Source organism: Neoarius graeffei, chromosome 5 (assembly GCF_027579695.1).
Source record: "Neoarius graeffei isolate fNeoGra1 chromosome 5, fNeoGra1.pri, whole genome shotgun sequence".
Classification (NCBI taxonomy): domain Eukaryota; kingdom Metazoa; phylum Chordata; class Actinopteri; order Siluriformes; family Ariidae; genus Neoarius; species Neoarius graeffei.
In genome coordinates, this window is record NC_083573.1 from 2,101,820 (window position 1) to 2,126,244 (window position 24,425).

The following is a 24,425-nucleotide window of genomic DNA, read 5'->3' on the forward strand; positions in this document are numbered from 1 at the left end:
AGAGAGAGAGAGAGAGAGAGAGAAGGGCTGAGCGCGAGGTAAATAAGCAGCAGCAGGATGGATGAGGAGGAAAAAAGGGAAAAGGGGGGATGGGGGAGTTATGAAGGAGAATAAAATAGAGGGATTGCCTCCTCCTTTCTTTAGAGACTTCAGGTCTCCGTTCTAGTGAAAAGAATCTTCAGTCTCATGTGATTTTCTTTACAGGAATAATATTTTGCCACGGCCACGTGTTTATTCTGGGAGAAAAAACACAAACCAATATAAAATAAAACCTTATAAATGAGCGAATAAATAAGTAAATATTTGTATAAATTTGGATTGTACTTAAATAAAAAATTGCCAAAAATACAACGTGATCTTGGTCTCGGTTGAAAGATTCACAGGGAGCCAAATGTAATAAAAATTAAAATCAATAAAATGAATTTTATGAGCTGGAGAGTCATAGTTTGGAAACGTCCTTGACTTTGACTTGACCTTTGACCCAGAACCACACCCTCTCAACAAAGCAATATACACACGATGATAAATATTCACAATATGACCCCAGCTTTCTGCTTGCTTCTTGGTGTATTCCACTCTATCCTGTACATTTGTGGAATTATATTTTAATAACTTTTTTTTTTTTTTTAATTTGCACCAATTTTCTTCTTCGTTCCTGTAACTCGATGCTCTGTAGTGAGTCTCATTCTCCTCCTGCAGGAACTTCACCATCCGCTTCATGCCCATCCCCATCATCGATGCGTCTCAGGCGTTGAAGGCGAGTCCGGAGAAAACCGAGGACGCGCTGATGAGGGTGAGAGCGAGCCAGAGTTCGTCTTTAGACCCTTCAGCAATCACCGTAAAAATAAAACGTGTATAAAAAGGATGATTCGCACACAGGTCTCTTTATACCGCCATCGTTCCTCTGGTTTTATTATTTAAATCACTAGCATGGGAAAGGAATAAAAGATCTGTTCACAGACATGATCATCATCAGTATGCTACAGTATCCTGTATAACAGGAAATGAATCATCGGGTTTTGTGTACAGTCGAATCATAAACACTCAGACACCGGATGGAGACGAGTTATTTTTCTTTCCTCCTAGATGGAAAACTACCTGTTCAGGAACCACGAAACTCGGAAATATGTTCAGGAGCAGGCGTACCGTCTTCAGCAGGGCATCGTCACCACGACCACGCAGCAAGTGAGAACATCTAAACTCTTACCTCACCTCTCAAAAAGCTGAATTGTGTCGAAACATGATGCTCGTCAAGTGAGTGGATCTGCTCAGACTGTGAGGCTTTCTCTGCAGATGATCGACCGGATTTGCGTGAAGGTCCAGGACCACCTCAACTCTCTGAAGAACTCTGAGCAGGACGTCATACTGGAAGATGTCAAAATGGCGGAGAACCTGATAAAGGATGCGAGGAACTCAAAAACGGTAAAACGAACCCTCGAGAGGGAATTGTAGAGGATTGAACTTGGATTAGTTTCCATTCTGGAGGATTTGGTTAGTGGTCCAAGTGTGAGCAGGATTCAGACCTGAAGGTATCAAGGTTGTGGATTTCAGACCGTGTCACTGGTAACATCTAATGAATTCTCTGTCTGTAGATGTTGATTTACGTTGTTGATATCCTGCAGCTGAACTACTTGCAGTTGTTTTAAATTTTCCTTCTTCATGATGAAAGGTGTGATTTGAATGCACTGAACTTTGTCCTTTCCAAGTTTTCGCGAAACGTCAGTCGAATTGGTGATTGTGTCCTTTGCTTTTCTCATGTTTTTTTTTTTTAAGCCAATAACATTTTTCAGTGCATGTGAACGTCCATCTCGTTCCCATCCACAGCTCCTCCCCAACCTGTACCACCTCGGAGCCGCGTCCAGAAAGGAGCTGAATGGTTCCTCTGTAGGTCCCATCCAGGAGAAACTGGATTCCATGGCTGGAGAAGTGGCTCAGGTGATGGATGAGCAGCTCCAGGTAACTTCGTGTCACCAACACCGCCACCACCGTTGCTACATCCACCATGTTTAAAATAAATAAATAAATGAAGGAATGAATGATGTGAACAGCTCGAACGATCTTGAAATGTTTGCAAAAATTTCTAATGTCTGCACTTTGACAACCCTGTTTCACAGCTTCACAGAACCTTTTGCACTTCAGTTAGCAGTTGATGCTAAGTATAATTACAGTATCATTTTAGTCATATGGAGTTTTTTCTTAATAATTTGTTGACGTTCCAAAAGGTTTTAATTCCTTTCTCCGTGGTCTATGAAAACCTCACAGCTCCATGCTCGCGATTTCAAGTCTTTCCTCAGCATCAGTATTTTCCAGTTGCTTCATAATTTCCTTCTTTTGAACAGCAAGTGTATTGTGTTGAAAAGCACAAAAATATACAAATCCCATTTTAAACACCTTCCGATGGGTAAAACTGTAAGTAAATAAATAATAAAAATTGCATGTGCAACGTTCTAATTGTGTTTAATCAGTCCAGTTTATAGAATACGTTATTCTGCAAGCTAACTGTCCAATTGGGGGGGGGGGTATTGAGAGAAATCTGATGGTGCTGCACACTTTTTGATGAATAAAACATGATGCTATCACCGCCATGCTTCACTGTTCTCAAGGTTATGAGCACCAGAACATTGAAGTGAATGCTTTTGTGGTCACAGTTTTTATTTGTAATAATTTTAGAAGTGTGTGTGTGTGTGAGAGAGAGAGAGAGAGAGAGAGAGAGAGAGAGACTATGTTCTGAGATTATTTTGATTTGGGATTCGATGTAATATTCCAATTACATAATTTTATATCTCTGTTTCACATGACACAATAGTGAAACAGTCAAGGGGGTGGGGGGTGAATACTTTTTTACAAGTCTGTTTGTTCTGAGATGGCTTTAGTACACAGTTCACTGGTTCACTTCTTCCTCTCCCGCAATAAACATACTGTATTGATATAAATCCTTCCAGTCATTTATTTGGTCTTGAATGGAGCCTTTCGCAGCTTCGCGACTTCCTGTGTGTTTTAGTGAAGATGTGAAATCGACACTCACAGTTGTGTAAAACCCGTCTAACCCACAGCGCCGCACGAGTTCAGTGGTTCTGACTCCGTGCCAGATCTTGCTTGGCTCATTTCTGTCTGTCTGCTGTATTCGAAATGAAGTACAGATTGTGGATTTCTCCAGGCGTAGTGTATTATCAGAGGGCTTCTTGGATGCCCTGACAACACACACATACGTTCCACACTTTTTTTGTTGTTGTTGTTGTTGTTGTTGTTTAAATTCCCTCGAGCCTTGTTTTGGCTTTTTAATCACATAGACATCAGGAACCGATACAGAATATGAACACTCACACTGAAAGCACACGAGGGATTTCGGTCTTCACTGAGCGAAAAGCAGACCGAGTCAGTAACAGCAGAGCACGTTCACACACGTACAGTGGGATGTGTTTGGGTTTCTTTTGTTTTTTTCTCTTGTGCTTTATCTACCATATGTAACTCTTTGTGTGTCATTACCAAATGTATCTCTGTTCAACTGTTGGGTTTTTGGTTTTATAGACTGTGCTCTTTGAGAAATTTAGTACGTTATGCTCTGATACGAGTCAGCGCTCAGTGGATGGAGAGATGGATGGATTGACTTGGAGATGGATGGATTAATTTAATGGGTGGAACACTGGGCTGGATACATTTGTATGGTTGTTATTGGGTGGATGATGGACTGATGGATTTATGAATGAATTGGATGGATGGACTTGGATGAATTTGATGACTGGACAGACTTGAGGATGAATTTGATGACTGGATAGATGGACTTGGGGATGAATTGGATGGATGGATGGATGGATGGATGGATGGATGGATGGATGGATGGATGGATGGATGGATGGATGGATGGAGGGACCTTGGGATGAATTGGATGGATGAATGGATAGACTTGGGGATTAACTGCATGGATAGATGGAGGGATCTTGTGATGAATTGGATGAATGGACTTGAGGATAAATTGCATTGATGGATGGAGGGACCTTGGGATGAACTGGATGGATGGACTTGATGAATTGCATGGATGGATGGATGGACTTGAGGATGGATGGCTGGACCTTGGGATAAATTTGATGGATGGAGGGATGGATTGACTTGGGGATGAATTTGATGGATGGATGGATGGATGGATGGATGGACTTGAGGATAAATTGCATTGATGGATGGATGGACCTTGGGATAAATTTGATGGATGGAGGGATGGATTTACTTGGGGATGGATGGATGGATGGATGGACTTGGGGATGAATTGGATGGATGGACTTGGGGATGAATTTGATGGCTGGACAGACTTGGGGATGAATTTGGTGAATGGATAGATGGACTTGGGGATGAATTTGATGGATGGATGGATGGATGGATGGATGGACTTGAGGATGAATTGCATGGATGGAGGGGATATTGAGATGGATGAATGGATGGACTTGGGGATGAATTACATGGATAGATGGAGGGATCTTGGGATGGATGGATGGACTTGGGGATGAATTTGATGGATAGATGAATGGTTGGATGGACTTGAGGATAAATTGTATTGATGGATGGAGGGACCTTGGGATGAACTGGATTTTTTTTTTTTAAAGATATTTTTTGGGCTTTTTTCACCTTTATTGGATAGGACAGTGTAGAGACAGGAAATGAGCAGGAGAGAGAGACAGGGAGGGATCGGGAAATAACCTCAGGCCGGAATCGAACCCGGGTCCCCGGATTTATGGTATGGCGCCTTATCCACCTGAGCCACGACGTCCCCAAGGGATGAACTGGATTGATGGATGGACTTGATGAATTGCATGAATTGATAGAGGGACCTTGGGATGAATTGGATGGATGGAGGGAGGGACCTTGGGATAAATTTGATGAATGGGGGGATGAATTGGATGGATTGATGGATTTGGAGATGGATATATGGAGGGACTTGGGGATGAACTGGATGGATGGATGGATGGATGGATGGATGGATGGATGGATGGACGGACTTGGGGATGAATTGGATGGATGAATGGACTTGGTGATGAACTGGATGGATGGATGGACTTGGGGATGAACTGGATGGATGGATGGATGGATGGATGGATGGATGGATGGACGGACGGACTTGGGGATGAATTGGATGGATGGAGGGAGGGACCTTGGGATAAATTTGATGGATGGGGGGATGAATTGGATGGATTGATGGATTTGGAGATGGATATATGGAGGGACTTGGGGATGAACTGGATGGATGGATGGATGGATGGATGGATGGATGGATGGATGGATGGATGGATGGATGGATGGATGGATGGATGGATGGACGGACGGACGGACTTGGGGATGAATTGGATGGATGAATGGACTTGGTGATGAACTGGATGGATGGATGGATGGATGGACTTGGGGATGAACTGGATGGATGGATGGATGGATGGATGGATGGACGGACGGACTTGGGGATGAATTGGATGGATGGACGGACTTGGGGATGAATTGGATGGATGAATGGACTTGGTGATGAACTGGATGGATGGATGGATGGACTTGGGGATGAATCTGATGGATGGAATGGAAGGATCTGCAGAGGTATGAATGTGATGTATGGATGGCAGTAATTTTCGTTGAACTTACCGACACAAACTAATCTCAAATTGGCGAACTCGAAGCACAAGTTTCCTTTGACTCATGTTTTTGCAGTGGACAAACACCTTTTGAAAATTTAGCGTATTAATGTGTATTGTGTCTCATAGACGCTACATCGCCTGCCTGAGTCTTTCTTTACAAACTGTTCCTGTGCTACTTTTTCCTCCAGAGTCTTTTGGAGTCAATGGTGGACACGGCGGAGAGTCTCTGTCCTCACGTGATGCGGAAACCCAACCTGCGTCAGGAGCTGATCAAAGCAGGGACGGGGAAGATGACGGTACCACGAAGCTTCATCAAGAACACACTGCTTGAGCAGTCTGGCATTGACATCATCAACAAGATCAGGTGAGAGACTCAGTTCAGAAAGTTCCTAAAACCCTGCAAAACATCGCACTTTTGACCACTGGTTATGGAAACCAAACCAGAAAGAGGTTTCATGCACTGGTGGCTCTTTTGGTCAGAACCATGTTTGCTGGCCTGTAAATCCCCTTGAGGAGGTCATGAAGTTTGGTTGCTGTAAAAGTATACTCGTTTAAGGACAACAGTAGACCATAACAATCCCAGATGTCCTTCAAAAGATCAGGTTGGACACATTTCTGCAAAAAAATCCTGAGAAAGCTGAAAAGTGAGAGCTGCGCTTGCTGGTCCCTGAGCCTCCATCATCTTCCAGTTTTCTGGAACCATGAAATGATTATGCATAGGAGCCCTGAAATTAGAATTGTCCAAGATTGACATCTACATGATCTTGCAACGCATCACATTGACTGTCTAAAATATTGGTATCGACAGAACAACTTGGGTTAATTTTTGTCATCGTTTGAAGTTATAATTGCACTTTGGTCCAACCAAACCAGAACCACAGTATTGATTGTATTGATTTCACTGCACTGATGGCCATTAACTTGATGGAAAGGCAGAGATTTAATGAGTCAGAGCCTTGTTTGTTGGTCTCAAGTTTCACATCACCCCCGAATCTTCTGGAAATTAGGCATAATGGTGTGTAGTGGCACAGGAAATTAACTCGTAAGATAACAGTGGAGTGTAATATCTGAAACTGGCATCGTCCACAATATCTGGTTTGGCATGAAGTTCAAAACTGATGTTAATGCACCGTGTCATTCCCCCATCCCCCACCCTTCCCCCATCATTAGAGCAGTTATCTTTGGAAGTTGTTTTGTTTTGGGGGTTTTTGCCAAAAGTTCGTCATGTTTACCAAATGCAGGGACTGTGGTCATGCAGAACCCAAGGCCTTTGGGGTGCCATCGCCTCTCAGATTTGCTTGCAACACAAGGATTATGATTCCTTGTGATTTGTCTGTGAAGGTTCTCAGTCATCCAGGTCATTGTAAACCATAGGTGCTAAAGAAGGCAACTGGACTTGCTTGAAATCCTTGAAGATGTTTTACCTCTTCTGCTTCTTGACAGGCTCCTTCAGTTCTGTCTGACTAGTGGGCAGTTCCAGGTATTTATCCTCTAGTGGACCAAAAGCAAGCCTAAAGGAGAGTCGTAACGATCCTCTAGGCTGCTAACACCATTCATACCCAGCCTCTGGTAATCCGAACACCTACAGGATGGCTGAGAGTGTCAATGGCCCATGCGACCTCAACGACTCTCTTGAGGGTTGCTGTTGGTCCACTAGAAGACAAATACCTGGAACTCCCTACTAGTCAGACAGGACTGAATAAGCCTTTCTGATGAGAAGTGAAACATCTTTAAAGGAGATACGCAGAGCCTTTATTTTTTAAATACATTTCTGAGTGGATAGTATCTCCAGCCTTGACTCTTGTATGCTGCATAAATGGGAATAAAAAAATAATATTTTGAGAGTTAAAATCGACCACAAAGTTGTGATTGGAGCCGCCCCACTGAGCCAGCCAGCCCTGAGCGCGTGACGTCACAGCGGGAACTGGTTTTAAGGCCGAGGCCTTTTACAGCTATAGGCCAAAGTCATATAAATAAACATTTACGGTGAAAGTAAGAAATAGCGTTACCGACTCGCTCAACTAAGACTGATTTGACGTCACTGATTGTGGGTTGACTCTCATTAAAACAGGATGGGTGCTATAACTTATGCAACATACATGTACATGCATGCATTTTCACTGATAAAACGTAAAAGGCTCATTAAATAATCAGATGAATTGAGACAATCACATTCTGAAGCAAATTAAATAATCTTACACCGCTAACTTAAACACACAATACAAGTTACATGGGTTAATCTAAATGCAGGGAAACAACGTGTTCATTTTTTATCCAAATGAGAGTCGGAGCTTACCCGTCTGTGTTCTCGCTTCTTGAAGGCCGAGCTTGTGGCCGATTGTTTTGAAACAATCTGACTTTCAGTTGTTCGTTCAGTTCTCTGTTCATTCGCTTCTTCCACGTAAGGGTGAGATGGCAGCGATATCCAGTTTAGAAATAAGAGCTGCTCCACTCATTCACTTTCCTTCATACTGTGTATAGAGATCTTGCATGTGCCGTCACAGCCGATCCAGATTGTGACAGACGCCATCTTGTCGGTCAAACGCCATATTTCCGCCTTCTACTTCTGGTTCTACTTCTGCTTCTACTTCTATCTTTTCTTCTGGAAAACCCTACTATATACAATTCTACTACAACGGCTGCGGCTACAAGCTCTCCCTACCTGTGCACGTTTATGTTTTTTGTGTGTATTTTTGCGTGTTGTTCGTCTGTACCGGACTTCAATATCCACTACAACCGTATGGACTTACTGGACATTGGTTTCCAGCAGAAAATGACGGTTTGTAACGATTTCCATCGCATGCACAACATTCCAGATGAGATAGCGAGACCAGCGGGGTCTCCGTAGATTGTTATCGGGTCTGGCAGGCGAAGGAGGCAGCGCTGGGAGAGGAAGCAAAAGCGAGGCTGCAGGCAGAGCCGGCCTGTTGATTAAGCTCAGAAAACAGCCACTCAAACCTCCACTGCCGCCTCTACCTCTCCAACGCCAGATCCATGGTAAACAAGACGGACGATTTGGAATTACAGCTGGAATTACCTTATTCTATTCTATAATCGGCTGGTCAGTGCTATACTAGATACTACTGATGTATCAGTATTAGTAATACTTAAATGACTTACCCGTCCAATGAGGATTGTTGTTTTCTTGTTTACAAGATGTCACATCTGAGGGCGGCTGACAAATCCTGAATTTCTGTAAAGATAACTGTCCAGAGATTTATAAGCACGCAGTGCTTCACCACTGAACAACGAGGGAAAGTTAATGAGGTAATTATACACGTCCGGGTATTCCACCTCTGGCAGTTCAATATCCACTGACACGGTCGTGAAAACTACGTCCGGTAAGCCATAAGGGTCACTAATCTGTAGGTCGTTTATTTTAGACATATATCTAGTTATCTGTTCATTAGAAAAATGAGCCGTGTAGTCCGTCGGTTGAAATTTATCCATTTTGTACACGAGTGCAGCAGTATTCAGCTGTGTTTTTACCGACAAGATGGCGGCTGTGTACTTTCCGGTCACGTGACTGCAAGATCTCTATTCCGCCATTACTGCTCGGCTCAGGCAATTACTAAAACCTGGAACGGAGCAGGACGTCACCGGTTTTAGCAACAACTGCAGGGAGGTCACTGCCTGAGCGATATGTCACGTCCCGGATTTTAGCAACAACCCTCGGCTCACTCTGGGAGAACTGGTGCAACTGAACTCACTTTTCCTTTTCAAATAAAATAAAATAAATTACTTTTCTTGTAGTTTTCTTTTCCTTTAATTGTTGGTACTGCACCCTCTTTCAATCCGGGCTTATAGCCAACACTCCAACAGATCAGAGGTCTCGTACGAGTCTTCAGTAAAATGTGCAGAGCAGAGGAGAGACCACTTCGTAGTCGCCCAATGTGACCGTGAACTTCTCACAAAACGCGTCCAAATCTTTGCAGTTTGAACATTCTCGGGCCGTGAATGCAACGGAAATCCATCTTCTGTCCTGTTGCTGTACCGGCCAGCAACACGTCTACGTGGCATGGCGATAAATTAGCTCTAAATGGAGGATCGGAGTTGCAGTCAGCTCTGTGTGTTAGTATAGCGGAAATGGCGATGAGACCGATAGACTTCCTGCTGTGATGTTACAGACGTCAAGGTCATTCACTCAGACCGCTACCTATATAAATCACTTTAATCATAAAAATTACTATATTAGATTTATTGTTAACGCTTAAAACTATTCCTGTGCCATTCTTGAGGTCTCAAGGCATTTATAAATGAAAGTCAGGCCATAGCTCTGCGTATCTGCTTTAAGAATTTCAAGCGAGTCCAGTTGCCTTCTTTAGTACCTCCGAATCCTTGTGATGGAACTTTGATAACAGTGGACTGGCTCATGATTTATGAGTTAAACCGGAGTTATTGTGGAGTTTTTTTTTCTTTGTGCCATTTGATGGTGAACGAGCTGTTCCATTTGCAATAGTGGATCTTCGGTGACCTGCTGGTTCTGTGTTCATCCTTTTCCTTGATGGTGATTTGGTACTTACGATATGTGTGTGTGTGTGTGTGTGTTTGTTTTGATCATGAGATTGCTTTGAACAAGGACAGTCTTCTCTTGTTCTTTTCTTTCAGTGAGGTGAAGTTGAGTCTGGCTTCATTCCTCTCTGACCGGATCGTTGATGAAATTTTGGAAGCACTCTCCGGCTCTCAGAACACACTGGTGAGTAATTTTCATAAAGGTATGACCTCAAAGGACCTTTTGATTTGTGTTTTTTTTTTTCCTTTTTATTTCAGATTCATATTTATTAAAGAATGTCATACTTTTTGTTTTATTGTTATATTTAACTTTTTATGTGTAAGCTTTTCAGTATGGCGGTACATGTTCCATCCAAACCGTATTCCTGGATGCTCAAAATGCATGTTGGTCATTGTCAAAGAACAAAAGCGCTTGGTTGGGTTGGGGGTTTTTTTGTTTGTTTGTTTGTTTTTGTTTTTTTAAGTTTTGTGTTCTCTGTGCCTTTCAGGCGGAGCACCTGGTGACAAAAGGCCGCCCCCTGGCACAGCAGGAGTTCTTGGACTCTGATGTCCAGGAGGTCAGAACTTCCAAACGGAGCACCATTGAGCTGCTGGAGGCTGAGAGGTTGGATGACCTTGAGACCTGCATGGTGAGTATCTGATCTCCAGGTTTTGGTCCTGAAGCTCGAGGAGGTGGTTTTTAACCTCAGTCCAGGAGAATAGGTGGAGGAATTTCAGAGTTCAGTCAATATTAAAGGCACATTCTGGACAAAAATGAGAAGGTCGTACTTGCTTACTTGATCATGCAGTATGTCACCCTAAAGGCTTTTAGATGAGTAATATTAATGATCAGGTTTTCAGCGATTTAAAAAACAAAAACATAGTACATCATTGTAATGGGCTTCTTATGAAAGAGATGTAAATATTTTAATACAGTCCTGGATACAATGCTCCAGAGATGTCCAGAAAAGTCTTCGTTCCTGTGTATATGTTTTCGTGTTTGTGATTTTTAAAGTTCTGACACAATTCATAAATAGACAGACGTTCATTTATCTGTCTTTGGTCTCACCATGTCTCCTGACTTCTGTGCTCTCTGATCCGCCATGGATGGTGAGAAGCTCAGCTTTTATCCTCGTCATACCTTCATGGTTCAGATTCTTCTCCAGTGACCAGAAGGTTGGACTTCGAGTCCCAGGAGTCCTGGAAGCTGCTGAGCTCAATATCTGCTGGGATATAAATGAAATTCCGGAAACAATCCATGAATTCCAGGAGGCTACTAGAAGTGATCTGCGCGTCTTCACATCCTGCTTTATCTCCTCTTCAGTGATTTGGCTTCGTCTTTGGTCCGATTGCTGTGTTCCCTGAAAAAGCTTTTCAGATATTGACAGAGCAACAAGACAGAATTATAAATGGTGTGAATGTTGCATGAGAGATCACAAATAGAGCTAAGGATCATTTTCCAAATCGTTTGGATTTGGAGAGCAATTCTTAAGAATTTTAAAAAAAGATGGACGCAGCCAGCATTTCAGAAAGCATCGTTTGCTCATGTGCTCATTTGTTCTCATTCATCTCATATAGCTGAAGGTGTGTGTGTGAGAGAGAATTTTTTTCTACCATGGACATTCAAGTTGTTGAAAAAGACCTTGGAGCGAGTGTACATGAGCTGCTCTGTCTGTTATTTTACTTTACTTTAGTCATTTATCTTCTCTTTCTTCTTTTCTGTCTCGTTTCTAGAACAGCTGAGCTTCTTACTACTTTCTGCTCTTTTCTCTTCTTTTCCTGCTTTCTATTTTTCCAAAATTATTTGCTTCGTGGAGATTTTGTGCTGCACCAGTGTAAGTACAAGCTGCCTCCTGCTCTCTCTCTCTCTCTCTCTCTCTCTCTCTCATTGCAAATGTCTCTCTGCTTAATCAGTAGCACAAAGAACTTGTGTTCAGAGCCCTCCTGCTGTTCACATTCACAACATTCTTTCTCTCTCACAGTCACTTTCTCTCTCCCTCCCTCCCTCCCTCTCTCGGTCAGGTCATTACTCTACCACATTTCTCCTCCGTGAGTTGATCACAGAGTCAGCTCGAGCCCGAGGCTGTGTTTTTGATGAATACTGAATGCATCAGACAAACAAACACCTCAGTGCACGAGAATATGTAAAAGATCTGCATTATATCGATTAAATTATTGTTAAAAATATAAAAAATTTGGGCGGCACGGTGGTGTAGTGGTTAGCGCTGTCGCCTCACAGCAAGAAGGTCCGGGTTCGAGCCCTGTGGCCGGCGAGGGCCTTTCTGTGCGGAGTTTGCATGTTCTCCCCGTGTCCGCGTGGGTTTCCTCCGGGTGCTCCGGTTTCCCCCACAGTCCAAAGACATGCAGGTTAGGTTAACTGGTGACTCTAAATTGAGCGTAGGTGTGAATGTGAGTGTGAATGGTTGTCTGTGTCTATGTGTCAGCCCTGAGATGACCTGGCGACTTGTCCAGGGTGTACCCCGCCTTTCGCCCGTAGTCAGCTGGGATAGGCTCCAGCTCGCCTGCGACCCTGTAGAACAGGATAAAGCGGCTACAGATAATGAGATATTATTAAAAATTTCATACGTTTGAAAATCTAGCGGGACATTTTTGCCATTTTTGTTTTTAAATTAGCTGCTCTGAGAGGCATGTTAGCACAACGGGTAGCATTCCTGCCTCGCAGATCCTGAAACCCTGGGTTTTCTTCTGGGTTCTCCTGGTTCCTCTCACCTCCCAAAAACATGCTGATTGGTGGAATGATGACTATAAAATGCCCCTACGCTGTCGTACCCTGGCATACCATCCAGCGTGCATCCCATCCACCATTGCCCAGTACTCCCAGGATTGTTTTTGGATCCCCTGTGATTGAATGAAATCTAGATTTTATAAACCTTGGACTGACTCTGATGTGTTGTAGCCAAAACCAAAAATTGCAACAAATGCAGAGGACTAAGGAACTGACAAACTAATGCCTTGGTCTCACACAACTGGAATCACTTCACGGTAGACGCCGGGAGGTGATTGAGCCCTCCGGGGGTCAACCAGCACACGTTCAGGGCCTTTCTGTTGGAATACGCAAGAGCTAGGGAGCTACCTTGACAACCGGGAGGGCTTGGTTTCCATCCCCGGAAAGTTTTGGTGGTGGTGTTAAGTTGTTGTCGGTCAACGTTGGATGAATTCATCCATCACAACCGTGAAGGCATCCGTAAGCATCCTTGAGGCATACGTAAGCTACCCGGGGGGGTTACCGTAACATTTCTGTCGCAACCATCAAGCTCAAAATGTTCATGGAACAACATTCTGTAGAAAGTGAAAAGTTTACCAAGGGGGCGTGGCTTATTTCATCTTGCCATGGATTTGCCATGCTGCAGCCGTGAAAACTGTACATACTGCCATTGTTGCCGTAAGGCTGTATGTCGCTGCCACCATTGGTTTTCCCGGCGTCTTCCATCACTATCGTCATGGCTACCATGGTTTCATTTGCATATTTACTCCGCCCAAATTTTTGCAACAGATCACCTCCAAAACCTGCCAGAATGGCCACAGTAGCCCCAGCCACGGTTTTCAGGATCAACCAGCGACGTGTGACCTTGGTGTCAGAATTGAGGAAGTGAAGTTTCTAGGATTTGAGTTTCAGGAATATCGTCAGTCCCATTAATGTTTTTCCTTACGCTTTTCCTAGATGACTCCAAAGTCGAAAAGGAAGAGCATCCACAGCCGGATGCTGAGGCCCGTCTCCAGAGCGTTTGGTGAGTTTGAGACACACTTATTTGCATTTAAACTTAAGAAGAATTCTCATGTATATTGAGGAACTGGTCAGGCAAGACTAGGCATGTCTCAGGAACAGGGTATGTGATGTACCCCAGTATTTGAGAGCTGGAAATTGCTTGTGGCCCATCCAAGAGAAGCACACAAGGTTTGGTCAAGTTTGTGTGGTTGGGAAGTATCTGTTTATGGCTAAGGTTCTTCATTGGTTCTCCTGTTTATCAGAGATGGAGTTTGACTTGGACAAGGCTCTGGAGGACATTCCCATCCATGTTGAAGACCCTTCACTTCCTGCCAAACTGGACAAAAAGCCATCAGGGGTCGTGGGAGAGCTGCCTTCTGAGGAAGCCAAGAAGCTTCAACATTACACCAAATTACGGCCCAAGAGGAACAAGAAGACCCGGTCAAGCCGGGTTCCTGTGAGTGATCTTACCTGCCTGGTGAAGTCCTTTTGTATAACTTGGATCTTGTAAATCAAGAAATGTTTGGAACCTTTTGAAATTCCTTTTAGACTCGATTTTTTTTGGTCACTTTGCCCCTGAAACTGGTTTATTTGTGACCAACAAAGTTTCCAGTTCTGGCCGCCTTTCAAAACTTTTGCTGTCCTGAGAAATATTTCGGAAGATATATGCCCAAGTTCTGGTAAACCTGTATGTTTTTCCAATTTCTTCAACTTGTGTGTATTTAGATTTCTTTTCTGAAATTCATTGAAACGTTCTACCGTCTGCTCAAGTCAAATCGGTATCTATGAAGTGCAACGGTTGGTGGACGTTTCTTTTACTGTGCCCTAACAGCAGGTCAGCAGAATGCCATCTCAGGACGGAGAGCAGAACGGCCTCATGGGAAGGGTGGATGAGGGCGTGGATGAGTTCTTCTCGAAGAAAGTCACCAAGATGGACAAGTCAGTACTCACTCCTCTGCATGATCATGTTCACAGCAAATGGTGTTTGATGGTGATTATTAACACTTTTGCCAAATTCAGTGGTGGTGTTTGATGATTAGTCCATTCGGAACTCGGACAAATATGTAAACATTCTTCATCTGTTTGAACGCCACTATTTTCCAGTATGTCCAAGTCCTCAAAAAAATTGCAGTTTTAAACCTACAGTATTTCAGAAGATAGTCTTTTCTCTTAGTCTTAGTAGTTGAGCAAGAAGTAATAATTAACATTTTGTTGTTTGCTCTATTTGCTTGGTTGGTTTCTTTTCTTGTTCCTTGATTTTCCCCTGTAACTTTTTTTTCTCTGTTATGTTCTGATTCCTTTTCTCTTCCTGTCAATATTCTTGTCCCTTTCTTCATCTCTTGTCTTGCTTCCTCATTTGTCCGCCTACGGTACATCTTTCTATCAGGAAGTTGTCCTTGAAGGCCTCAGACTCTCAGGATGCTGAAAGGAAGCGTGATTCGCGCAAAGGAGGCTTCCTGAACCTCATCAAGTCCCGTTCAGGCAGGGACAAGGAGCGGGACAAGGAGAAGACTTCCACTTCAGTCCCACCCCTGTCTCCGGTCCCCCAGGCTGCAGAGGAACCCTTGTCTCCGAAGGCACCCTTGTCTCCGAAGGCCAAGTCCCAGTCATTACATTCAGAGCGCAGCAGCAGTTCAGAACGCTCTGAGGAACTGAAGACGCCGGACTGCGGAGTCCAGGTGATGGGCTCCGGCCTGCTCGCTGAGATGAAGGCCAAGCAGGAGAAGAGAGCCAAGGTGTGTTTGAGCTCAAAAGTGGTCCAAAATCAACAGAATAAAACCATCATGTTACACTGAACCAGAACAAAGATGAAATCTTGTGCTTTAAGGCCCGGTCCCACTGCACTTACGGATGCAAAGAGGATGTAAAACGTAAAAAAATCTTTGCCATCCGCTGGAAAACGCTATGCATCCGTTGTGTACTCTTTGCATACGTGCTTCATATGCTCTATCCATCGAGCATCCGTCCACTGTGATTTCATCCGCGCAAAAAGTTTTGAGCTGCACAAAACTTTTAGAACGGATGAACTTTCCGCCGTGTACGATGTAAATCCGCGACATATACGAGCAACAAACGTTCTATGTCCGTTATCATCCGTTAAACGTCTGCTGTATCCTCTCTGCATCCTCTGGGCATCCTCGCAACTCACATCCGCTGCAGCTGAAAACGGAAAGAGGGAGGAAAGATAAGGTACATGAAACGTCTATTCATCGTTAGTAGCACGGAAATAGAAAGGATGTAAGCGTATGCATCTCGTGTATAAAGTATTCAAAACGGACAAAGCGTTTATACCTGGGATGTATCTCGTATATTTAGGATGTCTGGAGTATGTCTAGAGTATGTAGAAGGACACCTAGCGGACAATCGATATTTTGTATAAAAAGGGGGAGAAAATCATCTAGTAGTAGAGATGTATCGATGTAGCCGCCAGCACGTCTTTCCGCTTTATGCTGACGGCGTGCGTGCTGCATCCCTTTATATCCGCGGAGCAGACGCAATTCATACCCCCCGCATGCGCAGTGAACGGTCTGCATCCGATATACATCCGCGCAACATCCCCTTTGTTTCCGTTAGGCGTACGTGATGCATCCCCTTCATCCGCTATGCATCCGCTCTTTCTGCTATGCGTCCGCTTCTCAGTTATCACCGGTAACCCCTTCGGAGCTGTCATCCACTTCCATCCGCTTTCATCCACTAGGCTTCCTATGAACATGCGTTTAACATCCCCGCTATATACTACCCACGTCTGTTCCGTTCTGTTTTTGCAAATTTTCGCCAATTTTGTCCATTTCTGGAGCGGATGAAAACGGATAGAGCCACCCCCGAAATTTTGCTCGTCCGCTGTGTCCTTTTTGCATACGTTTTGTGTCCATCGGCCAGTGGGACCGGGCCTTTTATTTAAAAAAAAAAAGGTGAAAATGGACAAAACGGCACCATCTGGTGGCTACTTTATGAACTGCAGTCTGTGTTCAATTTTATTCCATTTTATGAAAAGTTTGTAAGTTCCTCACACTTTGAACAAAATAGCGTGATGGTAAATCACATTCAGCCATACTTATACCTTCATGCAAAATTATGATGCCGTTCCTAAACTTGAAAGCACGGTGCACTGCAGTGGACCACCCGAGCGCTGTCGGGATGCTTTTAATATTTTTAATGCATTTATTTATGATGTAAAAATCAATATCTGGCAGGAGACGAGGCATCACTTGGCCTTTATGAGCTAAAAATTTCACCATCCTCACCTGAAGCTCTGTGTATTCGTCTGGCATCATGTCAGGAAGACCTTCTAGAATGAGCTGCGGAGAGAGAGAGTGTTTTCTGGAAATTTTTCTGGACTGATCAGTCTCCTGAGGCTAATTTCACAAAGCTTTATAAAATTAGTTTCCTGAGATTCTGATTATCCGAATTATGCTCATGCTAACCTCCTAGTGAGTGAAAGTTGGTTTGTTTTTCCTGGTCATGAAACATTTAGTCGATCAGTGTTTGAGAGGAACAAGCTGTTAATTATAACCTCTTGGCATAAAATTGATGCTAATAATCAGCTAGCTAGCTTGTAGCTGTGAAGCCTTTCATACGGACAGTGTGAAGGCACAGAGACGTTACAAACATTGGAAATTTCCCTCAGATTTTTTGGTAAATTCCAAGGAAAGTGCTGGAATTATCAGAAAACCTCATCAACATTGAGCGATTTTCGTTGTAATGTTGATGCCGTCTGACTGGAAATGAAAACCACAAGCTGTTCGCGTGGATTCTGATAACGGTGTCGTATCCTCCTCTGGTGTTCTTTTCCAGATCTCCGACTCCTCATCAAGTCCAGAGAAGCCAGATGGGCCTCCATCAGGTGAGAACCCTCCTGCCCTACAGTGTGCAGAGCATCTGATCTCATCGTCTACAATAAAATGATTTAGAAGTAATCTTTATTGAAATGTTGCCTCATGTTGATGGATATGAATTCACAGTCAACTCTGTGATATCCTGATTATCTCTGGGAAAACTATGGACAATGGAGTGATGTTTGTGGTGCTACTTGGTACCTGGAACAGAGGGTTCTCTTCAGGTCCTTCAGTTTTGTCCCTCTCCTTTGTTAAACCCTACACAAGAGGGTTTACCCCGACCACAGAGATCCTGTTTCATTATCCACAAGTCCTGAGTACCGTTAATCAGTCAAGTACCCTTGAAGAACCCCTTTTTTGTCAGAACGTATGTCCCGGATTAACTGGGGACAGTGATTTTAGCTCATGGTATTTGAGGGTTCTTTGAGAGTTATTTGGATAATTAACATTTCTGAGACTTCTAAATGAGAAGGAAATGCTCTTCTGTTGGGTTCTGCAGCACTCTCTCTCTCTCTCTCTCTCTCTCTCTCTGTCTGGGTCTGCAGGTCAGGGTAAAGTGGAGGTCAGCAGCACTGTGATGCCCCCTGACAGGACACCTTGGGTTGGAGGGGATTTTAAACCCGAGGCAGCACTGAGGACCCGAGGGTCAGGCCCCAACCCCACAATCCCGAAACCTCCACCTCCGAGCACCAAACCGAGCCCAGGCCCTCGACCGGCCCTTCTGCAAAAACCCCGCAGCAGCACACGCAGCCTCGGTACACACTCCCAACTGAGACCTGAACGGAGTATCGATTTCCAGACATATCCTGTCCATATGTGGATGAATGTATGTACAGAACTCAGATGTTCCCTCTTACTGTGGTTCTTCTACAGACGAGAGCTCGGAGTCTCCTGGAGGTCATAAGGCTCCGCCTGCACTTCGGAAAGTGCCCGGATCCTCGAATCCTCCACAGAACAGCTCAGGCTCCAAGAACTCCACTCAGGAAGGTAGAGCCTGAAGTCTAATCTCTTAATTACTGCAGCTTTTCCAAACCCGCAGCTCTTGGACACTGGAGTAGGGCGTGTCTCATTTTCTTACTGGTTGCCTTCACATGTTTGGTGCATGTTTGCATGTGTGTATGTGTTTCCTCTCATCTGCCATCTGCCATGAACAGCTCAGTCAGCACCTGATCGAGGTTACAGAACCACACAGGATCTGAGTCAGGACAGAGTTTAGAGGAGTTTAATTTAGGCCCAATAACTAAACGGTGTCTGATTCTGGCTCGGTAACGAGAGAAATTCTGATTTAGAAGGATAATGAGTCTAATTCAGAGCAAAAGGCTCGGATTTTAGAACTAAAGAGAGTCTAAGAATTAAAATTAAGGCTTAAAAAGTCAAGAGTTTGATTAAAGCTTCAGGACTAAGTAGAGTCTGATTTAAGAACTGGAGCTATTCTTATTCAGGCTTCAGAAAGAGAGTCCGATTAGGGCCTGAACACGAGCGAGAGTCCGATTAGGGCCTGAACAGTAGAGTGTGTCTGATTGGGGCCTGAACACGAGCGAGAGTCCGATTAGGGCCTGAACATGAGCAAGAGTCCGAGAACAGTAGAGTGTGTCTGATTAGGGCCTGAACAGTAGTGTGTGTCTGATTAGGGCCTGAACACGAGAGAGTCTGATTAGGGCAAGAACATGAGAGAGAATCTGATTGGCACAATTAAGTCTTTTTTTGATCACATTAAGTATTTATGGCTTAAACTACAGCGTGTGATTTCAGTCGAGAAAATTAAAGTCTGATGAACTCCAGGGTTTGATGAAAACCGAGAGAGTTTGATTCAGGCTGAAGAAGTGAATATAATCTGATTAAGCATTGAGAACTAAAGAGAATCTGATGAAGTTGAAATTAATAATTCGTCTGAATGATCCGAAAGAAAGTCTAATTGAGGCTAAAGCGAGTCTGATTACAGAGCGAAATGCTAAACCGAGCGCTGATCCTCTCCGCAGTGGACGTGACAGGAGGAGACGTTAGCGTATTTAAACTCGAGCCTGAGCTGGAGAAAACGTCAGCACGAACCCCGGAGGAGGCAGAGAGCGAGCGAGAGCGCAGGACGTCCCTCTCCCGACCCGGTTAGACCTCTGACCTTTTCACCTCTCAAACCTCACCTCATCACCTTTCTGTTCTCATCATGTGTTCGGCCAAAGATGAGTCCGGGTCGTTCTGACGTCCCCGCACTTCTCTTTGGCCTCGTTCCAAATCACACCAAGGACACTTGGGGAACTTCAGGTGTCACCATGGTGCTGGAACATTCCTCTTCATCTCTGATGCTTTCTGTAAATAGATTTGTCGAGTTTGTTCTGTGTTTGTACTTGGGCTTTTTTGCACTTTGTCTGATCGGTAGGCTGTCTAAGTAAGGAATAATAATAAGAATTAGTTTGGTCCTATTTGATAGCTGTTGTTATAGAGGAGGGCGCTGGGGGGCGCTGTTTTAGAGAATTTGTTTGCATAAATTGTTCTTTCATTGTTCATTTTTTTCCTCCTGCACGTTATTTCTTTTCAACAGCAAAAACAACCTCGAGCACGAACCAGCAGAACCAGAGCTCGGACGAGAACGGGTCAAAGGTCAAGGACAAATCAGCTGAGAAGGACAAGGACTCGAGTCAGAGCAGCAGATCGGCAGATTCTGGAGAGGAAGCGGAGAAAGATTTTATTTTTGTATAGAGAGAGAGAGAGACCGCATCACTCTGTGTTTCCACTCGTTTCAGGAATCTAGACTGTTAAAAGTACTGATGCATTCCAGCTGCACTCTCAGAGGTGTGTGTGTGTGTGTGTGTGTGTGTGTGTGTGTGTGTGTGTGTGTGTGTGTGTGTGTGTGTGTGTGTTTGATGGTGCGCACTCATTCATTTCTTCCATAGCGTCTGATCCAATGTCTCTCGCTGGGACAGGAAAGACTTCGCTGTATGACGTGTCTTGCGTTAATCTCCTCACTCGTATGCTAATGAAGGCTGAAACACTCTAAAAGCACTGAACGATCTCTCGTTCCTGTACTGACACTAGGGGGCGCTTTACTATCTGCCCTCGTGCCTTAGAGCTCCTCTGTACTGTGATCAGACCGAGCAGGACACTGACGGCGTCTCCGATAACATGTGCATGTCTGATTTCTCCTTTGAACAAAATAAGAACAAAAAAAAAATTCTCGTGTGTGTGTGTCAGGACTTTCTTCGGTTTCCAGTCCGTGGTTGAAGACGAACAGATCGGACTCCTCGTATGAGATTGGATTTGACATGTCTAACGTTGTCCTGCTTACTGCATGTTTGTTGTACGTTTGCCTGCTGTTTCTCGGCCTGTCCGAGTCTTTTGGGGGGGGGGTTCATGAAGAACCGCAACACCGATCTAAGATCAGACATCTAAAATCAGACTCTTCCCTTCATCATGGCCATCTTGGATCATATTTTTCCACAAATGAGATTTAGGATCATTTAAACAGCTTCCTAAATGATTCATCTAAATTTTGGATCAGACTTGTCTCCTGTTTTGACATAAGATCGGACTCTTCAGTTTTTCCCCAGCACATGGTGTAGGATTAGATTTTCTCTGGTAAACTGTGGCCTGGCATCAGACCGTCTTTTGGAAGGTGATCTGAGACCAGACTTCTCCAGTTCGCAGTGAATCCGGGTCAGATTAATCCTTGTGAGGGTTTTTTGTTTGTTTGGTTGTGTTTTTTTTTTTTTTTTAAATCTAAGATCAGACCAGTTTGATGATGATGATTTATATTTCTCATCCATTGCGGATCAGACTCCTGTTTATGATTTATTTAAAATTAGATTATGATAGACAATCAAGGATATTCATTGGACATAATTTTTAAAGATTTAGGATTGGATACTTCCTGTTTTCCTTTGGTCAGAATATATTTCTCGATTTACAGCGACTGAAGATCGGACTCTTCCTCGATTTATTGTGATCAGACTTGTCTGCTGGCAATTATTTCAGGTCAGAATACAAGTTGATTGAGATCAGATTGCACTGGCTTATCATGTTAGGTCGGACTTCTCTGTTTCTGTAAATCTGGGATTGGATCGTGCCCTTCCTGTTGTGGTGACCTGAGATCAGGTTCCTTCAGTTCATGCTCTCGGGTTCCTCGCTAATCGAGGAGCTCGTGTAAGAATCTGATTCAGGGTCCGGCGACTCTGTGTGTGGCTCAGATTCTGATCTTTAGGATTTTAATTGACAGGTTTTCTGATGATGTCGGATGATTGGATCAGTGCTGATGTTCTTCATGAAAACACGACCTTTTTTCTTCTTCTTCTGGATTTCACATTTTTACAGCAGTTTATTCATCGCGATGAAACCTTCACTTGCGCGCGTGTGTGTGTGTACGCGCACACAGTCCGGTCCAAAGGTCCGAGTCTCCAACTGAGAACCGGTTTTATTTCGTCTACTGTTAATTACATAAACAAATGTGGTCTTGATGATGAGCTGGAATTTAAACTTTCAGAAAATGTTGTGAAAATACATTTATCTTTTGAAAAAGATTTTGAACGAGAAATCTAAAAATTATTTTTTTACTCGTCTTTGGATGTTTTCAGATTCTCGTAATCCACACCAGGTTTCTGTTTGTATTTATTTTCATTAAAACTGAACATGGATCATGTGGAAAATAAAAAGTAAATAAATAAAATGATAATTACAATCTCAAAGGGGGGGTAAAGTCTTGAATTTTGTGATTTGTCAAAAATAAAAAGGGAAAGAAACCGGATGAAATGACGTTGTGTAAAAGAGAAAAAACAGACAAAGAAAAATAACTTTTTTTTCCTTCTTCAAAAGTCTGAATAAAAATGACTTCAGCACCAAAACACACACATTCTCTCCCCAGGGAAAGAAATAATTATTGGGGGAAAGAAAAACGCGTTCAGGTCCGAGTTTCTTGTCTTTAATTTGCGAAAAAATTTGCACTTTTTTCATGCACCATGAAAGGAAAGGGGTGGAGCTTCCAGCAGATAATTGACAGCAACTCACTGGTGAGGTTTGAGCTGCACTTCTGTCTCATTTCCAAACAGTGTGTTAAAGTCAAAAACAAACTCATAAAATGCACAAGAAGAATTTTACAGTTTTTCTCCCAGACCTGTTGGTGCTGAACTCTGATTTTTGGATCTTGATGAATTGAGTGATTTAATTTAAGATCATGATGATGGTGGTGATGAAGGTGATGAACTCTTGCACACGGCGAGTTTTCTGTGAATAAGGTCCTCGGCACATTCCACTGAGAAACACTCTGGAATTTATTCTCAGAAAACAAGCAGAAGTTGGTGCTTTTCCTTTGATCTTTCCTTTGATCTTTTTAACCCGAGACAGCAGACTCCTCCTCTTCCTCTTGCCTTCAGATGTACATTTTGTTGATATGAATGATTTATTCATGTAATTGCGTAATGAGTTAATGTTGTATTATTATTTCTGCCTGAAGGGGCTGTGATCAATGTCTGTATGCAGATCAGTGTTAATATATATAATGTGATCATGTGATCTTTTTTTTTTTTAAGCAGCACGTGTTTTGTGTTTTATTTCGTAATCACAGTTTTCTGATCTCGTTTGAACTCTAACCTGTTTCACTCGTGCACTGTGGAGATTGTGGACATGGGTTTCACTTTTTTCGGACGCGTTTCTATCAATCGGATTAAAACTGATTTTCCACAGTTCCTGTGTCCGTGTGTTTTATATTCGACATTAAAGATGTCACCTTTAATTATAACTTCACTCTGTTTCTCCATTCATCAGCTTCCTCTTTAAAGAAATAATCATGAAGGAGTGATTGTGCTTGAATGAAACTATAGACTATATTTACTGACCTAATGTTTATTGACCTTCACAGGAGTTTGGCTTTTTCTTTCCATTAGATGGTGCTAAAGGTACAGATATAATAAATAAGAATAATAATACATTATCTTTTCAGTGCAATGCAGCTGGACCCATTTTTAATTCCTAATCATCCACAAATTTCAGCATCCAAACTTTAGGCCACGCCCCCTAACTAAGCTGCTGAAAATGCAGTTATATCACTGTAACAGGCAGTAACAAACAGGACACTGAAAGGGAAATAAAATTTATTTATTTTTGCTCCAAGAAACAAATCAGAAAATTTTTGTTTCATCGATCATGAAGGAGGTGCCAAAACTTTTTGCACTTTAGCTGAGACACCACTTGATCAGTTTGGATCAAGCTGTCAAAGCTGTCTTTCTGATTGAATGTCGTCACAGACTGGGACTCGGAGACTGGGGCTGTCAATCAGGCATGCTTATTAGAATATTAAGCCACGCCCACTCGGACAGTTCTCCAATCAGTGTGATTGGGGAGTTCAGCTGCTGGTCCAGTTCTTTGATACGCACAGAACATTTAGGTTCTGAAAGTTCTGGTGTCATTTCCATCACTCTCTCTCTCTCTCTCTCTCTCTCTGTCCCTGTCTCTCGGTCTCTTTATCCCTGTCTGTCCCCCCTCGATCTGTGTCCCTGTCCTTGTCTCTCTCTTGCTATGTGTCTCTGTCCATGTCCCTGTCTGTCTCTGTATCCCTGTCTGTCCCCCCTCCCTCTCGCTGTGTCCCTGCCCATGGTCTTGTTTCTCTCTCTTGCTCTGTGTCCATGTCCCTGTCTCTCACTCTTTGTCCCTGTGTCTGTCTCTCTCTCTGTCCATCCATGTCCTTGTGTCTCTGTCCATGTCCCTGTCTGTTTCTGTATCCCTGTCTGTCCCTCCTCCCTCTCTTGCTCTGTGTCCCTGTCCTTGTCCTTGTCTCTCTCT

The 24,425-nt window shown here is 43.4% G+C and overlaps 1 protein-coding gene across 2 annotated transcripts in view; it reads left to right on the top strand.

The window, feature by feature from the left end:
* The window catches only part of LOC132886369 (F-actin-uncapping protein LRRC16A-like), a 67,392-nt gene extending 44,063 nt beyond the window's left edge, over positions 1 to 23,329 (top strand). Inside the window, exons 23-38 of one of the 2 annotated variants that reach the window (XM_060920943.1) lie at positions 700 to 793; positions 1,087 to 1,185; positions 1,294 to 1,422; positions 1,825 to 1,956; positions 5,798 to 5,973; positions 10,218 to 10,305; positions 10,610 to 10,750; positions 13,783 to 13,849; positions 14,091 to 14,284; positions 14,660 to 14,766; positions 15,215 to 15,563; positions 17,623 to 17,671; positions 18,209 to 18,418; positions 18,537 to 18,650; positions 19,643 to 19,765; positions 20,200 to 23,329. In XM_060920943.1, the coding sequence (XP_060776926.1) occupies positions 700 to 793; positions 1,087 to 1,185; positions 1,294 to 1,422; positions 1,825 to 1,956; positions 5,798 to 5,973; positions 10,218 to 10,305; positions 10,610 to 10,750; positions 13,783 to 13,849; positions 14,091 to 14,284; positions 14,660 to 14,766; positions 15,215 to 15,563; positions 17,623 to 17,671; positions 18,209 to 18,418; positions 18,537 to 18,650; positions 19,643 to 19,765; positions 20,200 to 20,357 (2,230 nt within the window). In that variant the 3' untranslated portion in view covers positions 20,358 to 23,329. The remainder of the gene's footprint in view (positions 1 to 699; positions 794 to 1,086; positions 1,186 to 1,293; positions 1,423 to 1,824; positions 1,957 to 5,797; positions 5,974 to 10,217; positions 10,306 to 10,609; positions 10,751 to 13,782; positions 13,850 to 14,090; positions 14,285 to 14,659; positions 14,767 to 15,214; positions 15,564 to 17,622; positions 17,672 to 18,208; positions 18,419 to 18,536; positions 18,651 to 19,642; positions 19,766 to 20,199) is intronic. The other variant, XM_060920944.1, reaches the window with a different exon arrangement.
* The last annotated feature ends 1,096 nt before the right edge of the window (positions 23,330 to 24,425 follow it).